The 27,326-nt window shown below is 36.3% G+C and overlaps 1 protein-coding gene across 4 annotated transcripts in view; it reads right to left on the reverse strand.

Moving 5' to 3' along the window:
* Positions 1–1,018: 1,018 nt before the first annotated feature.
* Positions 1,019–27,326, reverse strand: part of LOC128985720 (facilitated trehalose transporter Tret1-2 homolog) — a 62,916-nt gene continuing 36,608 nt past the window's right edge. For 3 of the 4 annotated variants that reach the window (XM_054405534.1, XM_054405541.1, XM_054405557.1), the window contains exons 2-12: positions 22,731–22,846; positions 21,073–21,173; positions 20,569–20,688; positions 18,007–18,142; positions 15,647–15,832; positions 14,997–15,095; positions 11,641–11,834; positions 5,940–6,155; positions 5,223–5,409; positions 3,648–3,829; positions 1,019–2,564 (exon numbers count right to left, since the gene is read on the reverse strand). In XM_054405534.1, coding sequence (XP_054261509.1) covers positions 2,316–2,564; positions 3,648–3,829; positions 5,223–5,409; positions 5,940–6,155; positions 11,641–11,834; positions 14,997–15,095; positions 15,647–15,832; positions 18,007–18,142; positions 20,569–20,688; positions 21,073–21,173; positions 22,731–22,846 — 1,786 coding nt within the window. In that variant the 3' untranslated portion in view covers positions 1,019–2,315. The remainder of the gene's footprint in view (positions 2,565–3,647; positions 3,830–5,222; positions 5,410–5,939; positions 6,156–11,640; positions 11,835–14,996; positions 15,096–15,646; positions 15,833–18,006; positions 18,143–20,568; positions 20,689–21,072; positions 21,174–22,730; positions 22,847–27,326) is intronic. The other variant, XM_054405549.1, reaches the window with a different exon arrangement.

A 27,326-nucleotide genomic window follows, 5' to 3' on the forward strand; every position in this document is an offset into this window, starting at 1 on the left:
TTGTCTTTACTCTCTCTCACACACACACACACAAATACAAGAGTTGTTCATAGATTAAAGTCTCCATCAACCTCCGCAGTCAAGCAAGCTAACTCAAATCTGAACCATCTGAATCAATGCCGTGTTCCTCCTTGATCGACTACTATTTCAACGAGTTTCCACCACAATAATCGGAGGGTGACAGTTATAGCATTGACTATAGGCAATGGTTATAGTCTTGTCATAGAATTTGAAAACATGATTTATGAAAGAAAATTTATGAAAGTATAAATATTACGTTCTGCAATATATTTTTTAAGTCTAATTTGTCAACCGCTATTAATAATCCATCTCCAGTTGCCGGACGTGAATGTAGCAAAGTGTTTGGACATAGAACATGTGTGCAAGGAGTGGAGAGAATTAGGAGGTGATCTTGGGGAAGGCCAACTGATGTTGCATTCATTGGTTTTGTTTGTTTGGATCAGTGACCAAAGTTAGGGGAGTTTTACATGCAGATCGTTGTGTGATTGAACAAGAGAAACAAAACTGCACTAATAGGGGACGCCTATGGCAGGCCTTGAAAGTATGAAATACACTTATCAGCAAGGAAAGTTTCCCAAAACTCTATTACCGAATTACGTCCCGATTGAAACTAATGATCACCACAGTACAGTTTGCAAATACGTACCGGTACTTTAATCTTAAGTTAGGTTTAAGAGGATATACAGAAGCAAGTCTTTAAACTCTTGTAAACGTCTAATCCATTATAAAGGTTTTCATTATCTATATTTATAGGTTGACTGCCATAATGGGATCTACAATAATTGCTGAATTCCCAAGATTTGGGTTCATATTTTTGAGTTTCGCTAAAACATAATTAATTGAATTTTTATGTGACACTTGCAAAATTAAAACAAAACCCTATTCAGTTTACTGGGAGCCAAAATAAAATGAAGTCTTTGAAGAAAATCATATCTTCAAAAATCAAATGTAACACTGTTGAGTAGTTTTACAGTAGGTGTACAAAAATAAAATACTATGAACAATAAATCTATTTTATTAACAAACATATTTAATTCACAATATTAATACTGTTGGCAGTTAGCACCAAATATTATTTAGGGTAATAAACTTACAAAATAAAAAATAATTGGCACCTATCTAAATAATATATTGTTTTAGGTTTTCATTCCTGCAAGTACAAAATAGCAATCACAGTTTCTCTTCTAAATTTTAATTTAAAATCATAAAAAATTTAGTTTTCATTACGATTAACTTCTAAGAGAATATAATATATGCTTGACACATATTTAGGTTTACACATTAAATAAACCTAAAAATTTAGGTGGCCTAATTAATTCATGTTCTTTTTAGTTATTAAGCCTATGCATTTACAATATTCAGTTAACAATCAATGTTCAGCACATTATAAATAAGAAAACGGCAGCTGAATAAGATGGAATGTATTTATAGATTAATGAATTTTAGAGTCACACAGTGGTGTTTGAACGCTTAGAGAGTTTAACAAAATTTAATGTTGTTACTTAGTGTTACAAAAAATAAAATAAAATAGTTGGAGCTTAGTTTAATATGTGTAATAATCATTATTAATTTCTTAATCCCTACCAGAGTCTAAAATTATTTCTTCTTGATTACAAAACAAGGATTTGGTTTACTGTTTATGGTTATAACAAGTATATTTATTTATAAAGGCATTTTTCTCAGGTCATTTGAAGTGTAGATACAGACACATAACAGTTATACAATTTGTTCCATTCAATTTTTTATCTAATCAATATTTAAAAGTATTCCTATTTATTTTTAAAACTTAAGACTTTACCTTTAGTAATACATACTAAACTGCTCTCTTAAAACTTGAGGTAGCATTGAGTTATCACAATATCATGGTAAAAATAACCGGTAATGGCGGTAATCACTATAAAATTGAATCAGTAGAATAAATGTCATCATATAAACTCCTGAAAACAGCACAAAATAGTTTACACACAGTTGAAACATCACACTCACCTATTATAAACTGATTGAAATAAACTAATTGGTTTAAGAAAATGAATTTATTTACATATGATCATGGTTTATATACAAAGATGATTAAATTGTATTCTAATGTCTTACATAAAATTATTAAGCTTATAACATTTATTTTGTTCCAATCATGATCAGATAACTAAGATAAATATGTGATCGATTTCTGTTTGAAAATGGTTACTTAAATCAATCATACAAATCTTCGCAAATGACTGTTTATCAAATAAATTCTGCTCCAAAATACTTATTATAAAGGCAGATCATAAGGCACAAAATAAAAGTAAGCTTTAAACATTTTCTTTCATCTTGGTCAATTCCACCCCTTCATCCGTTGGGGGTTTTACTTCTCTCGGCTTGTCCTTGCTGAGAATGTATACAGTGTTGTTTAAGAAGTAATCCTGAATGTCGGACAATAGTTTCTTGTGGGTTTCTGGTAGGAAGATGAAGATGAAGACCACTGAGGCCAATGAAGATCCAGCGAATAGCCAATGTGTGGCGTAAGTGCCACCCAAAATGTTCTCCAAAAATGGATAGACCTTGAGAAAAGTACATGATAAATAAAATAATGATTCCAGTTGTTACTCTTACCTGTTTATTTTTATTACTTTTAGGCTAATAAAAAAAAACATTGATAGTTGTTGTTACTGCACATATTTTACAGGATTATATCATGAAAGCTTATATCAACAATGAAAGGGAGTTATGTGGTTTGAGGGGTTCCCTCGCTACTTTTTTGCTTAATGTATATATGTTGCAGCTGCATGATTGACATTTTGGCAAACCAGCTGTTTTAAATGTAGGATCAAATAGATTTGGACCGCTTTTCCATAAAAGCGTTTAATCTATCTTTACTTTAATTAAATGTCACTGGGACAAAAAAAAATGGAGGGGATGGATTTTTTCCCCCTAAAACCGCCTAAATTTTGTAAATGGAGTATAGGATAAGTTAATCAAGTTTAAACTATCTCAGCCAAATTAGTGTGTGATCCTGGTTAATCCAACTTTCCTTAGGAAATATTAAAATGGGAGATGTGAGTTAACGTTACATATAGCTGTTTTCCCCTGAAGCTAAAGAAAGCTTTTCTTTGGTTTTATATAATTTAAATATCAGTGATCTCCATGACACCTGATAAAACCATCTAGAAGAGCTTCTTAAGAGTAAGTGGCTTCAATTTTATCTTTCAATATAGCTTAAAAGCTTAGTCTGCTTTATTTACTGAAAAATTGGCTTACTAACTATACAACCAATATAGCTCCAGGATTATCAAAATTATTGTAAACCCATTCTATATGTGACATCTACAGTTTGATTCAATCATCCAACCAAAACTAACTATGATAAACCCATAATCTATTAAGTAAGATGCAGTTCTATCCAGAAAGGTACATTACACTGAAGTAGTCTGACTGAAGATAAAACTGTTTTTGTGCCCTTCAGTTCTCCTCAGATGGTTGTTTTAAAATAGTTGCTGAATATGGAAAACAAATAATTGCTTTAGTCCAAATTAATTCTCCTGAACAACATTTCTTCAAAAGGAAGTAGGAACCCTCCCTAATGAGATCCACTATCTGAATTCTCAGTACCACAGCACTATATGTGATTCACCAAATCTTCTCACCTTCAGAGCTGCAAACATGATGAGATGGGCCAGAGAGATTGTGAGTCCTTGAGCCATCCCTCGGATCTCCAGAGGGTACAGCTCAGCTGTCATGGTCCAGGGGATACTCATGAGGCCCGTCACACCCAAACTCATGTAGATCAAGATGCAAATCACAGGGGTGAAGCTCTTCTCCATGCGACCTGGGCCAACAAATTCAGTTGAGTAATTTGGAATTCAATTCCTCCTACTGGAACGAAAGCTATTAATTAATAAATAACTTCTTGATCAGTATTGTACGTGTTATTAAATTTACAGAAAGTAAATATAAGAAACATCTCATAATACTTAAATCATATATTTACGCTTATACACTCACAAGACGGTAAATATAAAAAAAGATGGTAAGTGGTGATCAATTTCGATTGGACACTCTAATCATCATCAGACCCAATAGGCGACAATGATAATTTACTCTTGACCAGGGGATTTGTTCATATATTGCCACGATCATGGAAGACGATAATTATGTTAACACAATGTAGAATACAACACGAGTCACTACAAAAACCCCACCTCGACAGTAGGAAAACATCTCAAACAACAAATCACTCCCTCATTCAATAACATTTCCTGAATACCTCACAATTTTAAACAAAACTCAATTTAAAGCTGTAGCTAACATACAGGAAAGCTACCAAATATATTGAGATGTAAACAAATCTGGACTTGACAGCCTGCTAAAGATGAAAAGATTTCAACAATTCTATAATTTTTTCAAACCATTTATGAAATAGAAACCAAATCCAACAGATCTGGCAACCATGTGGAAAACCGGCAACATTGCAGGTAAAATTTGGGAAATCGAACCCCAAACCCCTATCCAGCCACAGCTTTGATACTGTAGGTCAAACCGTTGTGCATTGTGATGGAAGTGAGCTCCTGAGACCCGCAGCCGCTGTTGCTGCACCCCACTACTGTATGATTTAAGTGATGTGAAAAAAAGACAGTGATTCACAAACCAATGTAAATAGTAGAATCCTATACTCTAATACGAGCTATTTCTGTTTGTCTGTCTGTCTGTAATGTGTATATAAAAATCCAGCGGAAAGATTTTGACTAAGTTTTGGAATTAGGGAGTTTTTTCCATCAAACAAGATTTAGATATTTTTCCACCTTCTAAACTGATCTGTTTTTTTTTTATCACAGCTAGTGGTTTGGTCCCAGAGAAGTAAGGAACAGAGGATACACTCCATGGTACACTTAAGTGGTGTCTAACACTATAGTGCTGTTTTCTAGGGCAAAGTCCAACACCGCCCTCCTCGCAATCATGTACTACAACACTCACAGTGGAGGAAGACCCTGTGCCCTGTGCGATAGGAATTATTCACAGTGCTCACCGTTCCGGCTCTTCCTTGCTCATCACAAGTATATTTCCGGCACAAAATACTAGAACTGAAAGGGTATGGTTGTTGTAAGAGTGTTTACGTTACTTCTCTGTGGGTTGGTAACACTGGGAGTGAAAAGGTTTTACTGAAGATTTATGTTTTATATTTAGAAAGCACATAGCCAGAGTGTATGTTGTGTGGGACCCACCTTCAGAGACCTCCCTGGTGATGTATCCACATATGAACATGAACACAGCCATGCCTGTGCCACTGACCATGTAGAGGGGGCGGCGGCCGAAGCTGCGCAGCAAGAAGGAAGTGAGGAGTCCAATACACATCCGCACTACCCCAATGGCTACGGTGCTCACATACGGATCAATATCTGCCCCCACATCCTGTCATATAAACAACACAGTTGAATGAGGTATTCATAAAAACCAGTATGGTAAACATTTTTAATTGTGCAGACATAAATAGAGTAGAGAGCAATGAAATATTGAATTGTTCCGTGGAAAAGGATGGCTATTGCACGTTTCTATTCGTATACAATAGAATAAAACCAACAAATTAGGGAACAAAAGTCAAGAATAAACAACCTCTGGATAGCCTGAAACGTTTAAGGGCTGCGTCCAATGCCTGAGCACGGGTCATCTTGTATGCAGGGTCTATTAAGGAATTTGTCATTCAAGCCACTGATCAAAAAATTCACAAGGAAAATTATCTCTATAAGTAGCTATATAGGTTCAATATATTAAGCTACTTTTGGTCTGTCCAAATAGAGTGCACACAATTTATCAAACAACTAAAATGGCAAAGTGGATACCAAAGTTTTTCAAAACCATATTTACTTCATAGTGATTGATTTGTTGCATGGTATTTTCTTTCAATTTTTAATTACAACTAAAACACTAAGCCTATGTCCTACCTTAAAAAAGTTAACAGCATAGAAAATGGTGATGTATATTCCTGAGAACTGTTGAAAGGTGAAGATGGACACCAGCAGCAGCAAGGGTTTGTACCCATTGGGCCTCAAGAAAGCTCGAACTAGCTTCCCAAACGAGGATCCTTTTTGTTCCGTCAGACTTTTTTTGGCATTGTGTTCCTTCAATAGTTCAGCAAGCTGTTGCTCGGCCACTCCAGCCTTTCAAAATAAAAAAAATATATTGAAACAAATAATAAACTATTAAATCCAGTGCCGTATTTACCACTAGGCTGATTAAGCAAAAGGGGGCTGCAGAGGATTGGAAAAAACATATTCCTAGTTTAAAAAATCATTTTTTTAAGCCATCAGTTTGCCGCGATTGCAGGTGACGATAATGATGGCTCCGTGTGGTCCGAGGGAGATGTTCACTCTCCCGTCGATGATGATGTCCCCGTGATGGCTTCCTGAGGAGGATGTTTACGATTTCGCCATGGCCACGGTTGACTATGATGTTGTCCTCATTACCGCAGTCCACGGGAGATTATTTATCACGATTTTGCCACGGTCGTGAGTGTTGATGCTGTCCTTGTGGTTGCTGCCCGCGGGAGATGTGTTCACGATTTCACTGCTGTCGCGGTTTACGATGATGATGTCCTCAAGGTTACAGCTCACGGGATATGATGACCATTTTGCCGCGGTCGCGAGTGTCAAGGGTGATGCACCTTTGTTGCAGCCCGCGGGGAATTTTTTTGCCGCGGTCACGGATACCTTTGATGGCTTTGACATGATTTAGGAGAGATGCCCACGATTTCATCCACGATCATGGGTGTCGATAATGATGTCTCCTTGATGCATAGGAGATATTCACGATTACTTCGGCGATCGCAAGGAATTTCCACCACACGGAGAGGGCTGCTCAAGTAATTTGGCCTAGGACCGCAAGTACCCTAGTCCGGCACTGATTGAATCACAAGTATTCACAATTTTAAATTTGGTAATTGTGCTGTAAATTGAACCAACAATATCATAATTTGTTTGTTATAAAAAAAAGGCAGTACCTTTTTGATGGTTTGGAACTTGAGCCATCAACGAGTCATCAAGTAAAAAAAATTTGACACAACTTCTAAAGACGCTAATTTGTTTCATTAACAAAGCTGCAAAGAGTATCTCACTTCATTCTGCACTTTCATATTCATCTTGAAATAATAAAGTATGTGTTCTCTTTATGACAAGTGATAAATAGTCTATATTTTGATCTCCCTAAGAGGTAAGTTTTTTTTTATTTCAAAGTTAAATAAAGCATTTTTGTAAGGAAAGTGCATTTCAGTAAAGAAGGAAAAAAACAAATAAACAGTATCGGCAATCTGACACATACTTTCTCACATTAGCTTGTCAACAACCCTCATCATGGGTAAAAGTGGTGGGAGTAACTGTAATGTATTAATATAAAATATAAAATGAATGATAAAATGAATTGTATATTTCTAATTCAGATTCAGAGAGTTAAAGGTATCAAATTTGTTAGCTCGATCCATGTACCGTTAGATATCGTACGATGTGACGTCATATGGCCTGATCGAATAAACTAACCCCATTGGTTGTTCCATCACACCACCTTCCGTTCCTACTGCTACCTCGATCACCCGACACTCTCTGTACCTACAGTCATCGTCCTACCTCATCGACTCCCGCACACCAATGCGGGTTTTCTTAAATGTAAAAGTGTTTATTATTTCGAGCACCTTATCCTTCGTTTGCATCCAGGTTCGGATGCGACAGTAACCATGATATTTAGGTCGGCCATACACTTTAGGTATACCTCACCGTTATATCTGTACAGGCAAGAGCTCACACATGTTACGGTAAACTGTACGGTAAACCACTTTGGTGAAAGATTTCTACAGTATGGAAATAGCGACAAAATAGTTTATTTTCCTTACAACTTAACTCTTATTCGCTCTTATTATTACATCAGGCTCAATTTACTTTGATTTCGAAACTAGTCTTTCATGAGTGGCCTCTCTCACACCACGATCATGGTATTACTTGCTCTTAATTCACCACAAATAGGGTTCTGATCCATAAATTTCAAGGAATTACTCTAGGATTCTATTCCCTTTTGCTTTTGGGGCAGCCATGATTACTTGAAAAAAACACAAGACAAGGAAATGTCAACAATACATTAGCGGACCACAGGAACGCGAAGCTCTCTAGTTGGAGAAGTCAACTGACAACTGACTCAAACCTGTGCAGCCAGACCGGCCCACACACACGCTAAGGTGAGGACACCTGGGCCCTGTTTCATAAAAATACTAGTCTAGTAATTACTAGTCTAGTAAATACTAGTCCCGTATTTACCTGTCCTACTAATTTGTGTTTCATAAACGTTTTTATACCGCTAGTAAATACTAGTGTATTTTACTAGTCATGTGACCAAAACTACTAGTCACGTGACCAACTTTACAAGGTAAATTCTCAAAACAAATTTCTAACCTCAATCACGGGTTTTCAAACCATTCATAAAGGGTTTTAATTTTGTTTTCATTTGATACAAAAAGTAAATAGTTGTAGAAACGCAGTGTTTTCTTTAAATTAATAACTATATAGACACATAAGTAAAACAATCACATATTATTTATCAAAACGCTATTATTTATGTTCATCAATGAGCCCGCCGGCGCGGTGCGGCGTCGCGTCGCTGCAATCAACACGGACATTGTAGTAGCCGGTTTTAGGCCTAGTTGCGGCGCTCAACAGAGTTGGGTAAAAAAGTTGATCTGTTGCTGCCGCTTTCACACAATTTGTATGGTTTTTGTTTTGTTCTGACGTATAAAATTTAGCTTGCTATGATTAAAGAAAAGAATGCTCAAATTTTGAATGTAATTAAATAGTCTAAGGACATTTTGTTTGGAACGTTTTCAAGTACCCTAACCTATGTTTTCAAATATTCAAATGCATAAGAATATTTAGGTTAAAAACCATTTGGTGATATTCTAATTTTGAGTCTACAAACCATGAATAATAAGCCTAAACGTTTATTGATGTAACAAATAATTGCAACGCCGTTACAAGCAATAGAGAAGTAGGTTTTCAAGTATAGTAAAACATGGCATAGGCGCAGCTTAGCGGCAGGGCTTAGCTCAGAGGCAGAGTTCTCGCTTGTCATGTGGTCGGTCCCTGGTCCAAATCATCTGCGCCACTCGTCTACTTTTTATTGCATTAATTAAACTTTTACATGTTTTTACACTAAAATAACAGCTCTAATCAACATCTATTGTTTTTATTACTTTGAATAACAAATTCAGAATACCAAAATGGATTGAAAGTTATGTTTTTATGATAAGCAGTTAAGTTCAACGCCCAAAAATCAAATATAGGTCTACAAAATTGTTAGTACATCACAGGGTTTTAGCTATTTACGGAAGCAAATAATAAGCACCTCAAAAAATACAATGCAACCCCTTTTTAAAATTGCCTTACTATTATTTCCTATTAAAATGTCTTTAAATAAAACCGAGAGCCTTAATTGGGTGTAAAATAACCTGATTAATACATTTTTGTACATCTTTGTATTCAAAACGGTATGCGGTTTTAATTTGGTTCCTATCAAAGCTTAAAAATTGTTTCTCTGTGATAGCTAAATAGTTGACATAACCATGAAATTTAACTCAAGTAAAATTATACTAAAAATTCACAGAAATTGATAACTTAATCATAATTATTCTAATAGGGCGATTGTACATACATTATAAAATTGAATTTCACTCATTTTGTACCACGCCACATTTATTGATTGTAATTTATATCTAATAATTATCATTTTAGCACTCACAAATCTATTCGTGAGCCAATTCGCACTTGCAAAAAGAACTTAATAATTCATTTTTTTTATGATGTGAGTAATGAAATAGCTCTCTTTCCAAAAATACTAGTCTACTTCAAATAATACGGGTGAAGAGAGGTTGGTAGAAAATAGCAAGTATTTATTAGTGTAATTTACAAGAGTAAAACTTTATGAAACACATTGCTGTCTACACTAGTAAAAACCACTAGTAATACTAGTCCCTACACTAGTAACTAGTATTTTACACTAGTAGGTTTTTGAAACATAGACTTGTAAAATACACTAGTATTACTAGTCCATGGACTAGTAAATACTAGACTAGTATTTTTATGAAACAGGGCCCTGTACAGATATAATATATGAAAATTTGATTCTTCTTCGGTCGCCTGCACAGGTCATTTTACCTTTGGTTATACCATTCTGTTTAGAGTTAAACGGACTATAACCTGCTAGATTGTAATCCAAACCGCTGGAGCCCTTTTTTTAAACATCCAATTTTTCGATTATTTTATGAAGGTTTTATGGGAAAATCCCCTTTGAAAAAAAAAAATTAACAAAAATGAAAAAAACTGTACGGGGTATGGGTATTTATACCGCCTCGACAGATAAAACGGCAGCTGTATGGTAAGGTGCCCACACTCGGTATTGGGCGTAACTATTTAATTTGCGATTGAGTGGCTGTTGTGTGTCTTGACATCTAAGATGTCTTTGTCTTCAGTTGAGGAATAAATTTTGTATTTTGTTAGTGTTTGCTACAGCTGAGGATGAAGATTGTAGATCTCGGAAATAGGTTCACAAAATCAACCAGAAGACAATGGAACTTGGTGAATATCACACTTTAATGCCAGATCCCCGAAATGATTAAAAACGTTTTTATATTTACTTCCGAATGACAAACTTACTTGATTCGCTTAGTTCCTCCACAATAATATCCCAGATGCGGTCTTTCTTCTTTATGTTCTTGTAGTCCTTCTTACTAAGATCATAAAGCACTGGGTACAAATAGACTGTTTCTATTAATCGATCAGTAGACATGCAGCTAACTCAACTGACAACTGCTCACTGAGAATATGCGTACCGCTGAAATAGCGCGCAGGAAAAATAGAGCATGCAGCTTTTTGGTGGTACAAGGGTAAATTGTACCGTGCCGGTGTTGGCATACTGCACCAATGTGGGCGCTCCCATTAGCTCACATTGTTCTAAAATACATGGAGGTTTACCCGTACCGCATACCGCGGCAGTTTGGGTGGGACTATACCATGGGTAACAAGTATCCATATAACAAATTTAATCAAAATCAGACAAATGGTGCTACTTGGAGCTCTGCACACATTTACACATTCAGAGAGACAGACAGACACACACACACTCACAGACAGACATCCCTTCAAAAACCAATTTTTGGGTTCAGGGGAGCTCTCAAATATTGACAAAATTTACAATGAATACTCTCTCAATCCATATATTACATAGGGGGAGAAAGTAAAAAGGAAGTATATACAACGGACATGACTAACAAAATGGTCATAAACAGTTGACAGTACAAAAACAGTTTGTAACACAATAATTATGTTAACACAATAACTATTTTCTTTGGTAGTTACTTTTTATAAATACTACGTATGGGGGGGGGGGGGAAGTAAAAAGGAAGGATACACAGTGATCTTAATAAAAGATTTATAAACAATTTACGGCATTCAAACAGCTCATAACTCAATTAATTTAAACTCTTTTCTTTGGTAAGTGTAAAAACTAACAATTAGTTCAATACAACACTAGCAAGAGTTAGTCACAACTAACTACATCTACTAACTAGAAAAAGAAACACAACAGCATGCATGAGATACTCAGTATTTGTACCTTCTTATCCCTTCTGGAGAGGTAGGTCAAGGACTTGAGTGCGTCCTGGGTCCTGCCCTTGGATATGAGCCAGATGGGACTCTCAGGTGACCACAGGGACATCATCAGGATTGGGACAAGACACCAAGCGATGGACATCCAGGCGATGGTCCGCCAGTGAAGGTACGCTCCTTGGGCGTAAATCACCACCATTCCTGTCAACACACTGTTGTACTGTAAACACTCTGCAAACTGTATACCAATGCTACAATATCATAAAACTGCTATACTTTATAAATAGAGCTATACTCTTCTTACCAAGGTTCTACACTACTAAGGTGCTATTCTATTACTATTTATCAATGGATTTTTGGAGACATCCATCGAGATAAGTAAAATAGAAGCTTTTATTAACAATACAGGTTTGGAAAATTTAATGTCAGAACATTATACAAACACATTTTTGTACAATTTGTGATTGTAAAACTCTTCAAACAATGTGAACAGATCATAAAAAAATGAAATTTGAACAAAGAGACAAACAAGAAATATGACACTATTTATCACAAAAAAATATGTTTATGGGCTTTTGTTTACGAGGATTATCTAAAAATATTGTTTCCACAAAGGTCTGTTGCGACCATACAAGCTAGTTGAAATCTGAGACCAGCGCAATGTTCTTTACTTCATACACATGAGAGTGAAAATTTAAAAACGTACGTTTTCAGGAAAAGCACTTTGCAAATTTTTTTCACCTTTTTTCAAAACTTTTATTATTTTTTTTATTTCATTAACATTTGAAGTTTCATAAAATGTCCATAGTAACGCAATATCTTTGGTAGTTCTTTTTAAAAGAGCATCTTTAGTGGAAAAACACAAAATCCTGTCACGACCATAACGGACATTTAAATGAATATTAAAAATAGTTAATATTATTTTTATAACTATGTTTTGCTATAAACTAATTTACTTTTATGACTATTATACAATAAAAAGGTCACTAAGCTTTTGGTATATTTGGTCTTTCTAGAAAAAAATAAAAAAACTCAAAAAATTGAAAAAAAGCCAATAAAATCTTTTTAAGTTTGTATAACTCCGAAAAAACTTACCTGAGACCCGAAAAATCGTTATGTTTGTATAGAGGTGTGCTTCTTTTGTGTATAAAACATTTAAATATGACGATATTTTAATTTTTGAAATTTTTATGATAGAAATTATAAACGTGATGGTCAGGGACAAGCGGTACGGTCGTGAATTGTCTGGAATAATCTAAATCTTTCTAAACAATCCTTCAATTATCCTGTTAGTTATAATAAAAATATGTGTTTCAATTGAACTAAACTGTTCAATTTACAATTATATTAAAGTTATTGTCACGACCAAACACACTATAATCCATAAGGCTGGATTGGTCGTGAAAAAACCCGCGATGGTCGTGAAACTTTGGTCGTGAAATTACGTGTTATTTGGCTCTGTTCTGGCGGTAGCCCTGCACCTCATGTTTGAGGATACAAAGTGGACTTCTAGGTTAATCTAGCAATTGAAATATCTTATAAACAAAAATTAACACCATGTCTACTTCATGGAATGACTACGTACGGTCATGGACACACCAAAATTACAAAAAACACAATCTTTCCTTTATTAATCTTGTAATTCCTCCTTTCAACTCGAAACGACCGGCACTACAATCCTGACGTACACCCCAAACTAGTCTCTAAAACCAACTGACTCCATCGACGCCAGGCTTGCCACTGTCGTGCTCCAAAGTTGAAAATTTTTCCCAAATGGTCGTGACGCCAAATCGAGGGACAGACTTATTATGTCATGGTAGTCAGTTTGTAATGACAATAAAATTATAATATGCTCCTTTTTTGTAAGTTTAATAACCATTGATGACATAAAAATATGGCTTTATATATTTCGGCATGAATAATTAGTCTAAAAACAGCGTGAAAGTTGGAAAATGTACCCTAGGGACACGTCATGGTCGTGAATTTCGAGACTTTAAAAATACGAAAAAAATACCTAGAACCTATTTAAAACCGAATAAATGTGTGTAACATGTTGCCTCCGTCCCAAAAAATATTAAAACACATAATAATAAACTACAAATCCAGTATCTACGAAGTAAAAGGCCAGGGACATGAAAACGTACGTTTTTAAATTTTCACTCATGATTGTTCTTTACTTCATTCCCACCCCGATATGCTGATTTGTCTTGTCAAAGTATAGCCAAAAACAATTTGGAGAAAAATCAATGCACCCACCAACTACAAATTGTGTTCAGTAATAGATTTTCATGGTCTTATATAGGCATCAACTGCCATTGAACACAAACACAAATTACATAAGGTATCAGGACATATAAAATGTGTGTAAGTTGTGGAGGGAGTTTGGAGATGATCGATAACAATTGCATGAGGTTAACAATGTTTTGTACATAGTGTACACTATCTTCGACCCTTCTTCATTCATTCTTGAGGCAGTGACCAAATTTTGCTGATATATCTCTGTGAGATTTAACAAGCAGAGCTTGCTGTACTGATGAGATGTATCTGAGACTACCAAGGACAATGATAAACCCTGTTACTGTAGTATGAAACACATCAATCAGTAACAAAAGATTCCTCAACCTGAATCTCCGACTTAATGGAAACTAATAAACTTGCACTGCTGGCCTCGTTAAGCAAATGTGTATGGCCTTTTGAGAAGTCCCTAAGCTTCTTATGTACATTTTATATGTCTAAACACTTTTCTATACACAGCAACACATAAGACCTAAACCCACAGAAACCTGACCATTGATAATTTATGTGCCGATTTTTCCTCACATTGTTTTAGGCTAATATGACAAGTCTATATTTTGTCTCAAGGGAATGGGAAGTGGCCAGAAAAACCTATGGATGAGTGGATACAACAAAGGATGCACTGATGCAGAGTTCATCTCACATTTTAACAAGCTTGCTTGCCTGTGACAGGAGTTCAATGAAGTAGATCATGCTTAGATATGATTATAAACCACTTTATTTTGTTGGATCAGCTGTTGCTGAACTTGTGACATCTGCTAGTATGGCATGTTTGCATTTGTGATTTTACTTCGGCGAATCGGTGAGGCGATTCTGCTAGTAAGGGTTTAGTTTGAACATAAATATACACAAATTTTATGAACCCTTACAATCTTTAAAATGCCCTGACCTTGCTCATTACATACCGGGACCAGTTCTTACAACATAATCTTTTAAACATTGACCCTTTTACAAATTAAGAATTTTGTTTTTTCATTTCTAAACATCATGCTTTTTATTAGTGAAAGATCTGTACCTGTTACACTTTAAACATAGGATGATGTTGTATATGATATGTTTCAGCAATACCTAGAGATGTCATAGATGGTCCAGTGCAAATAAGAGCACCTCGCAGATCTGCTCTGGCTACTTCTGTGATGTATACCACAGCTGGACTAGGACCCATCGCTGAAACAACAACCAAACAAAGGCCAATGAATAGCATCAGAAAGGTTGACTTTAGATGAATAGGCACGTTTATAACACAGTCTTTTTTCATTGTTTGTTGAGAAAACAGACAAGTTTAATAAGTTATTGTTGTTGGTTTAAATTGCAGTGTTTTGAAAATCTAAAATGCTTTAAATTCTGCTATTGGGTTCAAGTTTCAGCCCAAACTTGTATATGGACTGACTGGACCATAGAGCATTATATCAGGGCGATGTTCACTTTATACCCGGACCTGTTTAAGGTTAATAGAAAATTAATTGAAGTTTTGCTTTGTAGATGGTGAATTCTTCTTTAACATCAACTTATCAAACTGCTTATCATGTTAGTTTAAACCATATGTATAATATTAATGTACTTTTAATGACCCTATTTCATCATTTTAAAACCAAGTATACAATTTAAGTTACTTGAAAACTGGCTATAAAAATGTCATCATTAACTTCTCCATGAAGAATTTTGAAACTCTAGGATGAACAACATTGTATTTGCTCTGATTCAGTAGTATCTCTTACCCATGGCAAACCCAGTAAGGAACCTGCCGACCAGCAGCATGGGAAGGTTTTGAGCTGTGGCTATGAGTACCCAGCCTATCATATACGGGATGGCGCCCACCTTGATGGTGTTGAGGCGACCGATTTTGTCGACAAGGTAACCTGTGATGAGGGCACCTACTGGTACAACCAGAACCACCAGACTGGCTGAAACATCCAACATAACAATGTTACTTCACTGTAACAGTGCAAACTGCTGAACTTATCAATTCGGTTAGTTGCATCATAGACTAACCAACACAAGTAGACTTCTCATCCCATTGTAAATTTTGAAGCTCGTTTTTCATGTCTAGTTCATGTACGCGCCACACTGGGCGCTAGTGTCGACGAAATTTTGTTTCTATTTTTTTAGGGTCAATTTCTTGATTTGTGCTTTACTGTTTGGTTATATAACTAGGGGACAAGTTATTGTTTATGATTAGATCGTATTATTTGGTTAAACGAGGTTTTAAATGGCTGTAATAACGGGAAACAAATTGTAAACAAAACACGACCTCTACATAAACCGTACAGAACTAACAATAAAATTGTCTTCAGCTGTTCCATAAGGATGAGAAATCTACTAAGGGAGTATGTTTTATCTATGGTTATGCATATAGCCAGACAAAAATATGAAACAACCAAATTGGATGGAGCTACGCTTTCTTCTTCAGCATATAAGGCTTCAATTAACTTCATAATATTAAAAACCAGGACATTGCACATTGATTGTGCTAGAAATAATTTACCTTTATAGAGGTGATTTGGTAGAATCACTCAATCTAACAATTTGAGTTTTGTTGCTTCATTTTGTGGAATCATCGCTTTCCTTGTGCAAACCATAAAAATGAAATAAGTGTAAACAATCCAAACTTTTGATGTCTAATAGACTAATAATATCTTATAATTATCAATGTAGTGCAAGATTTGAAAAACACATTACGTTGACCACATAACACAAAGACAATTTCACGGCCATTAATGTTTCATCATCTACACAAACATACCCTCTAAGGATTTGACTAGATTTTCTTGTTTGAAAAATATATACCTTGATAATCACACATGTTCCCCTACACCCCCCCCCCCCTTTATATCTTGTTCATAGGAGAAACTGTTGTATTACTTTCCAGTCAAACCAAACCACAGCGGCTTGTTTTATCAAAAGGAAGAGCTTTAACACTTCAAGCCCGATTATAGCTTGAGGAATTAGTTCATTGAATCTAACCTGCAAGCGCTATTATGCTTATAGATGGTGCTTGTCGTGTTTGGCCGTTGGGGGTATAGTGGCAATCCATGAGGTGGCTACTGAGTGGCTTAGCTGGAGTGGAGAGCCCATCTTAAATAAGCTGGGTGTCTAGCTTGGGTAGAAGTACACATCATTGTGACTAATGTGGATTGCACACATTACCTGTTTTGCTTCTTTATACATTGGGTACAGACACAGAAAACATACTACTATAATGCCAACCGCATGGTAAAAAGCGTTAAGTACTTTGAGAGAGCTTTGCCTAGCAACGCTGGTGGCGCTGCCTACGAATTGACAGGCAAAGCTCTCTCAAAGTACTTAACGCTTTATACCATGCGGTTGGCATTCTGGGTTATAGTAGTATGTTTTCTGTGGTACAGATGAGGACATGAATTTTCCCTTCATGGCTTTAATTTTCATTTTATGTTGTTTTTTGTTGTTCCGGATCGGTATGACATACAATAAAAGGTTAAATTACCTGTGTCCACCAGTCGATCCTTATGTGCTGTATCCTATTACAGGAGATGCATTTCGGCAGAATAAATTGCCATCATCAGTCCTAATATAAGATCAAGATCAAACAAGATCAAGTTTTAAGATCAAGATCTTATATTAGGACTGATGATGGCAATTTATTCTGCCGAAATGCATCTCCTGTAATAGGATACCGCACATAAGGATCGACTGGCGGACACAGGTAATTTAACCTTTTATTGCTTTAATTTTGTTTAAATATGGACATATTAAGTTGAAATACATATATGATAACAGACATAGAAGATTACCTAGATTAATTAGAAGATTATCAATATAAAATAAAAAATATATATTCCGGCTTCAAAGGGTTCATAGATCTGTTATTTGCTTATTTTAATTACATCTTTTGAGCAAATCTGTCATTTGATTCAGTATATATGGTTTATCAAGAAGAGATAAGGAGCATGCACAAGTAAGAACAGAGCTGAGAGAATCCAGAGACTGCACTGAGATGTCAACCTACAAGTATCACTACCAAAGTTTTAAAGTATATTATGGTAGACTCGTGACCCATCTAGACACCCACCAGAGCAATTTAGTAATGTATTACTGTTACCTATCCATGAAGTGTCTGATTTGGTAACTTTGATCTCTGAGTCTTCAGCAGTGAGTTGAGGAATCAAGATGGCAGAGAATGCGACAACTGCTCCAACTGGGAAGTGATATGAAGCTGCAGATATGCAAGCAAGCATCTGTCAAGACAGAAACAACACTGTATTGTAAGTATATTATTTGAAAACACCGTTTTACAATTAAAATTACTTATAAATACCTAAAAGTAAGAAAAACTCAACCTATTATTTAAAATCGAGCGTATTAGCTAATAAATAAACTTGAGTGAATAAAATCAATAGTGACCATTAACCATTTTTTGCTGGTTGAATGTTTATATAATAAATGTTCAGTTTGTTGAAGTTTAAGTTTGTAATTAGATGATTTAATTTAAAAAGAAAACTCCTTTAAAAACGTGAGAACTTTGAAGCTAATCAGGTAAAAGTGAAAAGCCCTAGTAAATTTGGTTCTAGCCCATTAGAAAAGGCACATCTAGGGGATCAGAGTTTTTATTTGAAACTAATCAGGTTTGGGTAGCCACAGAACAAAGAATAACAAGTGTTCATAAAACCTACAAATTAAAAACATTTTATCTCAAATATTAAAAGTTTGTTAAAATTTAAATACAAAAGTTTTATACTTATGCTTGCATCTAGACTATGAGTGTTGATTACTGTATGAAACAAATTACAGTACCTTGATTATACTCAATAGAAACTACCAAAAATCTGTTTAGAAAATTCAAAACAATTGAGAAACTAGTTAGTGTTATAAAATACCGTAACTATGTTTAGAAATTATAATTTCCATAACCAAGCATTTTTAATCCCTTGACTCTATTAACAGGCAATCAACTTAAAACCCTAAAAATGTTTGTGGTTTATACCTCTGCGATTTTGCCATTATCCATTTAGAACTTAAGAGAACCAAACTTAAAGTGAACTCCATAATGGAAGACTGAGGAATGTTTATGAAGTCTTATATTTTGCAGTTTAATCTAATCACAAAAGTGTCCGATTATGTTTAACTAATTGTTAGTGTTATCCACATAAGTCTTAAATGTCATACATTGTCTTAATAAATTAAATGCATTTATCAATGAATTTTCTCTCAATGGAAAACAAATACTGTACAAACAAAGATAGTATTGAATTGTTATTTATGAATAATTTAGGGACATAGACTAAGGACTTACCAAAAATATAAACTAGATTTGATTTGTATATTTTAGTGCCCAAATCTCTTGGATAATGTTTATGATCATTAGGTTGGTAATAGTATATTTTGTACCTAAGGCCGAAAATGAGGTTTTGCCGGCTCGAGATAGTTTATAAGTTTGAGACGAAGTCGAGAACTTTAAACGATCGAGAGCTGCAAAAACCATTTTGGTCCATGGTACATACGCTATTTTTCACCACACTATGCCCTATTACCACTATTCACCACAATAATAATGCACACTGATAATCAACACAACTACAACTTTAAGGTTGTGCAAAGAAATCATTTGAGGAATTTAGCAAAAATAATAATAAATAGTTGATAGGCAACGGTGACAATAAAACAATTCTATTGCAATGCTATGGATACTGATTGTGTGGCCCTAGGGATGTAAAAACCTGCTCTGTCCCCAAATAACGACGACAGCTGGCATGGCCAGCAAAACGTAACTTTAAGCCACCAGTTAACGTATGTAAAACAGCTAAAAACATCATAGTGTGGTGAAAAATATTTTCATAAAACACACTGCTCCACCAGCTGAGAAGAATTTCCAATGGCAATTTCAGGACTGTTTTAAATCAACTGTTGTGAAAAATAAGAAACTGAGCCATCCAAGGTTTTTAAAATTGAGTGTCCCATAGCTGACATCAGAAATAACCCAGAAAAGGATCAAAACGTTTTGCAATAATTTTAGATCCTGTATTTTAGTTAGCTGAAGAAGAATTTCCCAAACAACAACACAGCATGCTCCAGAATATTTTGAAGTGATATAATTAGGTTTTGTTTCGGGTTTGGAAATATTATTTAGTGTTGTTTAGTGGTCTTTATTTAGTTAAATATGTTTCAAAAGACTATGTTATATTGCAGCCTATCTTCCAAACACAACAGTTTTGGGATACAACAATGTTAGGCAACATTAATGGGTTCACTCCACAGTAAAATAAGACGACACAACACACAACAAATGGAAAGATTATCAGCTCAATTCCAAGACATAGTTGTTGTTTGTCTGGTCTTCTTAAATACTTATGTTTTTTTCAAAGTTAATATTATATATAATCTGGACACAATTTGCAGCTTAGATTGAGCATTAAAACATGTTTTACATGTCTCTGGCATTAATACACCATATTATTTCTTACAACTCTATATTATTACCTTTCAACACTAAATAAATACAAAAAGTAAAAGGAAAAATAATAAAAAAAGTGGAATTCAGACAAAACATAAAATTTACACACGCTATCACAACATTATCAGCATATCAACTAAGAAGAGTTAAGACAAAGAATAACAAAACTGGTCCATCTATCGTCACAGCCACATGCAAAATCATAGAGCTCACTGAGGTCCATGGATCTCTGACAATATATGGCTTTTGGACTTCTGGCTCTTTTAGACAAGGCACACTAAGCGCAGAACTGCTCAATAAGAGTCCTGGACAACTGGCAAACTGTCCATGATCCTAGAGAAACAACCCTACAGATATCAAGATTATTCTAGCGCCCCGTGGAAATAATATTATTTCCTACTGCTAGTTGATAAGACTTTAATCAGGTATTTAATAATCCTGACTAAATTATCTGCTGCTGGTCTCAGTATTAAAACTTAAAAAACCATCCCACAACATTTAATAGTTGTGGTAAATTTGGATTAAAACACCATAGTTGAGTCCTGCTGTCATGATTGGGACAAAGTACAACTTCAATGAAACATGATTGGTCGATAAAGATTGCAATATTTATGATTGGAAACATTATTTATTCAGCAAGCAGTGTAATTTTTAAAATTTAAATAACTAATCAATTGAAGAAATATCTGTGGAATAATCAAAAATACAATATTATACCTGTGGCCAGACAGTATAGTGGGTAACCTCCTCAGTGGGTTTGAAGGTGATGTCAAAGCAGCTGGTCCCCATATCCACCGCAGAGCCGAAGCTGCCAATCCCTGCAATGAAGCACAAGTTGTCTCAGTGTTGTAACGAAATAAACTGAACATAAAGTAATTTAAAATTGGATACAGTGACACACACCTAAGCTCAATATAAATGTAAGGTGAATGTAGAATGGAGTGAGATGAACTTTGACTAATAGAGGTTTAAATTACCTCTATTAATTAAATTCCGTCATACGCTCCTTTCACACTATACGGTTTCCGCCGTCCTGTAGAAAACATCAGTGATATGATTTTAAGTCATGTCTAGATTTCTTTCACATTACACGGTTTCTTTCTGACTGTACGGTGAGATAAGTGTTTACAAAATCACAATAAACATAACAGTGTCCAATTGACAGGTCAGATTTTAAACGATAAACATTACAACAGCTGATCTAATTGCACCGTCTGGTGGGCTCCTGTTTGATTAAAAACTGTGCAGTATGAAAGCTTGCATTTAACTTCATGCACCACTGACGCATAGCTACAGCGCGACAACCGTCCGGTTCAGTGGCAGTGGACGGCTGCAAGACGGCATGGTTTTTAGCTGTCGCCGTAACTGTATAGTGTGAAAGCTATCATGCTGCTCATCAACCTCAGCTGCTTTCATTGATCTAACAGCAGCCTATCTCCATCTTTGGAGAAAGGTCCGCTTGTTCTGAACACTTTATTTCTGCATCTCATTAAAACTCTATGTTTCCAAAGGACTAAAAACCGATGCTTTGTTATCTTAAACTGGCCAAGTTAATTGAATGCACATGGTAATGAAACCACTTTAATGAGTTAAGACACACATTAGAGAGTTGGATGCAGAAGCGGAGGGGCTCTACTTAGAGATGATCCAAATCATTTTAAAGAGTCACTGACACACATTAGAGAGTTGGATGGGGAGGGGCTCTACTTGTAGATGATTCAAATCGCTTTAAAGAGTCACTGACACACATTAGAGAGTTGGATGGGGAGGGGCTCTACTTGCAGATGATTCAAATCGCTTTAAAGAGTCACTGACACACATTAGAGAGTTGGATGGGGAGGGGCTCTACTTGTAGATGATTCAAATCGCTTTAAAGAGTCACTGACACACATTAGAGAGTTGGATGGGGAGGGGCTCTACTTGCAGATGATTCAAATCACTTTAAAGAGTCACTGACACACATTAGAGAGTTGGATGCAGAAGCGGAGGGGCTCTACTTAGAGATGATCCAAATCACTTTAAAGACTGACACACATTAGAGAGTTGGATGGGGAGGGGCTCTACTTGCAGATGATTCAAATCACTTTAAAGAGTCACTAACACACATTAGAGAGTTGGATGCGGATAGGCTCTATTTAGTTCTTACGGATGACTAGAAGACTTACCGTCCCAGAACTCATATCAATTCCTATCAGAGGGCAGGTTTATTGAAGTACCATAAGACTCTGTTGGTGGGATAAGGACAAACCAATGACACACCCTAATCTAAATTAAAAAAGCTCTATCTCTATGTCACTGTCTTTGAAAAGGTGAGAGGGTTGTTTGATACCCTTAAAATTTGCTCACTAAAACTGTACTTTTAGCATAAATAGTACCTTCGCGTGCTGGCATGGTTTGACGCTGGCCTGATCTGGAGACCTGAGATATGATGACAGCTCCATCTCGTGGGTCTCTCAGCCACTTCTCACTCTCTTCAGGCTTGGTCGGTTCTCTGCAACAGAACACACAGTCTATAAAAAATTAATCCATCAAATTTCACTATCAATTTATGAACAAACACAGTATTTACTTCGTAAAACTAATGCTAATACCAAAAAATCATTATACCTATATAATACGTGAAGGTGATTTCTACGAAACACTACTCCTCTGTTAATAATGGACGGATTTTTACAAACAATGTGTCAAAATTAAGTATTTGTTGTGTTGACACCCCCTTTCACCAATTCCTGTAATAAAAGTCCTCGGGCTTTGCCCCACAGGCCATCAAAATCCCAATGTATTTCTTAAGAAAAATGATTTTGTTTACTTAAACAGACGAATAATTTGTATTAATTACAGCTGTTCTTAGTAAACACATGATACAAACAAGAGCGTTCGTTTTCAGTTTCAATAACTGGAATAGAGTGATTGATTACATTATCTTTGAGTTTACTCTTTTAAGTCATCGGGAATAATTATGACTGTTATTCGTTTTAAAATAACACCTGTAATACTTTGGCAATTGCTCGAATCCGAGCAACAGGTGCACTAGTCTATTTAGATATTTGACATTAGGTTCCAGTCATATTCCTGCTAAGGTTTGCACATTCTATATTGTTTTAGCAAGAATGCTGCTCATTATGCAAAACGAATTCACCAGGAGAGTTATCTTACCTCTCTAAGCTAACATCATAAGTACACTGATCGTTTCTCTGTTTGTCCTTATAATCTCGTTTGCAAGAACAAACAACCTCAACAAATAAGCAAAGAAGCAACAAAGCTCCTGGAATGCATTCTCTAAACATAATCGATTACACCAATTCATTATCAATACGATTTTTTTAACAGGTACAATCACTTAATGCAGACATATGATGAGGGAAGCTATAGATGAACAATAAGAAAAAAATAGAAATATTATATTTGAAAATGAAAATAAAAATCTTTATTTTCCGTTAAGCATGTTTCATTTCACCCCCAAAAGTGCAAAACCCCATAACACACCACAGTCGTGAACAGTTTAGCTTTAGTGAGACCGAGACCAAAGATTGTCAGCTACAGTAGGCAGCAGATGTTTAGCCGGATGGATATCACTGGGTGGAGATAAGGACATGTGTATTGATACTGAGAACTACATTGACTACACCCACTAACTACAGACTACCATAACACACCACAGTTTAGCTATAGTGGGACCAAAGATTGTCAGCTACAGTAGGCAGCAGATGTTTAGCCGAATGGATGTCACTGGGTGGAGACAAGGACATGTGTATTGATACTGAGAACTACATTGACTACACCCACTAACTACAGACTACCATAACACACCACAGTCGTGAACAGTTTAGCTATAGTGAGACCGAGACCAAAGATTGTCAGCTCCAGCAGGCAGCAGATGTTTAGCCGGATGGATATCACTGGGTGGAGACAAGGACATGTGTATTGATACTGAGGACTACATTGACTACACCCACTAACTACAGACTACCATAACACACCACAGTCGTGAACAGTTTAGCTATAGTGAGACCGAGACCAAAGATTGTCAGCTCCAGCAGGCAGCAGATGTTTAGCCGGATGGATATCACTGGGTGGAGACAAGGACATGTGTATTGATACTGAGGACTACATTGACTACACCCACTAACTACAGACTACCATAACACACCACAGTTTAGCTATAGTGGGACCAAAGATTGTCAGCTACAGTAGGCGGCAGATGTTTAGCCGGATGGATGTCACTGGGTGGAGACAAGGACATGTGTATTGATACTGAGGACTAAATTGACTACACCCACTAACTACAGACTACCATAACACACCACAGTTTAGCTATAGTGGGACCAAAGATTGTCAGCTACAGTAGGCGGCAGATGTTTAGCCGGATGGATGTCACTGGGTGGAGACAAGGACATGTGTATTGATACTGAGGACTACATTGACTACACCCACTAACTACAGACTACCATAACACACCACAGTCGTGAACAGTTTAGCTATAGTGAGACCGAGACCAAAGATTGTCAGCTACAGTAGGCTGCAGATGTTTAGCCGGATGGATATCACTGGGTGGAGACAAGGACATGTGTATTGATACTGAGAACTACATTGACTACACCCATTAACTACAGACTACCATAACACACCACAGTCGTGAACAGTTTAGCTATAGTGGGACCAAAGATTGTCAGCTCCAGCAGGCAGCAGACATTGACTACACCCACTAACTACAGACTACCATAACACACCACAGTCGTGAACAGTTTAAGATTGTCAGCTCCAGCAGGCAGCAGATGTTTAGCCGGATGGATATCACTCGGTGGAGACAAGGACATGTGTATTGATACTGAGGACTACATTGACTACACCCACTAACTACAGACTACCATAACACACCACAGTCGTGAACAGTTTATAGTGGGACCAAAGATTGTCAGCTACAGTAGGCGGCAGATGTTTAGCCGGATGGATGTCACTGGGTGGAGACAAGGACATGTGTATTGATACTGAGGACTACATTGACTACACCCACTAACTACAGACTACCATAACACACCACAGTCGTGAACAGTTTATAGTGGGACCAAAGATTGTCAGCTACAGTAGGCGGCAGATGTTTAGCCGGATGGATGTCACTGGGTGGAGACAAGGACATGTGTATTGATACTGAGGACTACATTGACTACACCCACTAACTACAGACTACCATAACACACCACAGTCGTGAACAGTTTATAGTGGGACCAAAGATTGTCAGCTACAGTAGGCGGCAGATGTTTAGCCGGATGGATATCACTGGGTGGAGACAAGGACATGTGTATTGATACTGAGAACTACATTGACTACACCCACTAACTACAGACTACCATAACACACCACAGTCGTGAACAGTTTATAGTGGGACCAAAGATTGTCAGCTCCAGTAGGCAGAAGATTTTTAGCCGGATATATCATTCCACAGATGGTTTTAGTAATTGATACTGACAAATTTATAGTGCAACAAAAATAGATATAATAATCGTGAACTTTTACTCAAAACGTAACAGTGCTTTGTTTACTCAGTAGATACCGTACGAGTAAACGAAATGTTATAGCTTGTCTAACTTGTTGTTTAGTGTGGGTATTGCACTATGGTAAGGTAAGGTAGGGGTTTGCTAGTTTGGCGCTTGTTCTGATTTCAAACCATCAGCGTCGTGTTAACATTGGCAGTGTTTCAACCCGGAACGAGTCCCGTGACCGTACACGAGATGATGATATGCCCCGACCAGCAATGTTAATAGTTAGGAAAATGCACCACAGTGCCAAACTCGACAGTTTTCATGTCATTTGTATATTGTGTATTAAGTAAAGGAGGATTTAAGATTTGGGCGAGGAAGTCGGCACGGCGCCAAAACTGATTTCAAGGCAAGACTTTATAGCGGCTGTCGCGGGACGCCAATAGACAGTAAAATTCTGATTGAAGTTTGGACAAAAATATCACTATAAAACAATACGTGCTTCATCTAGGACAGCATATTTGATCGACGAAGTTTTATTTCACAATCGGTTTAAATCGTGCAACCATGTATTGGTCGTTTTAGGTAATAAATTTTAATTAAAACACATTTTCGCAATCGTGTACAGACGGTACATTGTCAAACAAGTGGATACAAAATCACATTCCACTGTGTTTGTTAAATATTTTGTAACTTTTTGTTTATGAACAATTTTAAAGTGCATTGCAGGCAGATTGTTATTAAAACAAAGGTTAGCTATGATGTGCGTGTTAGATTGGGAATGCCTAACCTTAACCCCGATGTTACTTGGCATGTTTACAGCAGCAACTCGCCGTGGCCCTGCGAACATAAACGCTACAGGTCGACTACGACTGTATTCATTGATTATATATACATATATTTAAACCTGGTTTAACTTTTAGCTCATTTTCTCCGTTCTTCATTCGAACATGCGTTTTTGTAAAAATTAAATAGAGTAATAAGGTGCTTTATCTATACTAGACTACTTTCGAAAATTCGTATTGTGGTTTCTCATACAATAGTCTACATAAAAATAAACCTATTAATCTTTCGCAATAGTCCGAGAACAAAAACACAAACCGGTATCAATGACGAAACAACATTCAGACGTTTATTGACCACATATTTCACTAGTGCTGTCCTCCTTTGCCTTGACACTGTCTGAGCCCTCGTCGCGAGCTAGTGCCGTCACCGATGTCACCAACACGGCGTCAGAGTTGTTCTTTCACAACAACACGTTACAGCGGCATCTAAGCAATTTATTAATGTTTGTACGAGGAAAATATGTGTATCGTAAGTTAAAAGAACTTCGTTAGACGAAGTGTTTATCTGAGATATGTACGTGATACAGTATTTGAATGAACATAGAGAAAGCAACAAGGTTAAGTCCCCTATACACGTAAACAGAACCTGAACCTGTGCGTTGACCGTGACAACATATTGAGGCAGGACTACGTCAGAGCAGTTCTGGCA

Source organism: Macrosteles quadrilineatus, unplaced genomic scaffold (genome assembly GCF_028750875.1).
Source record: "Macrosteles quadrilineatus isolate MER2022 unplaced genomic scaffold, UCM_ALF_1.0 Scaffold_1__1_contigs__length_201487025, whole genome shotgun sequence".
Classification (NCBI taxonomy): Eukaryota; Metazoa; Arthropoda; class Insecta; order Hemiptera; family Cicadellidae; genus Macrosteles; species Macrosteles quadrilineatus.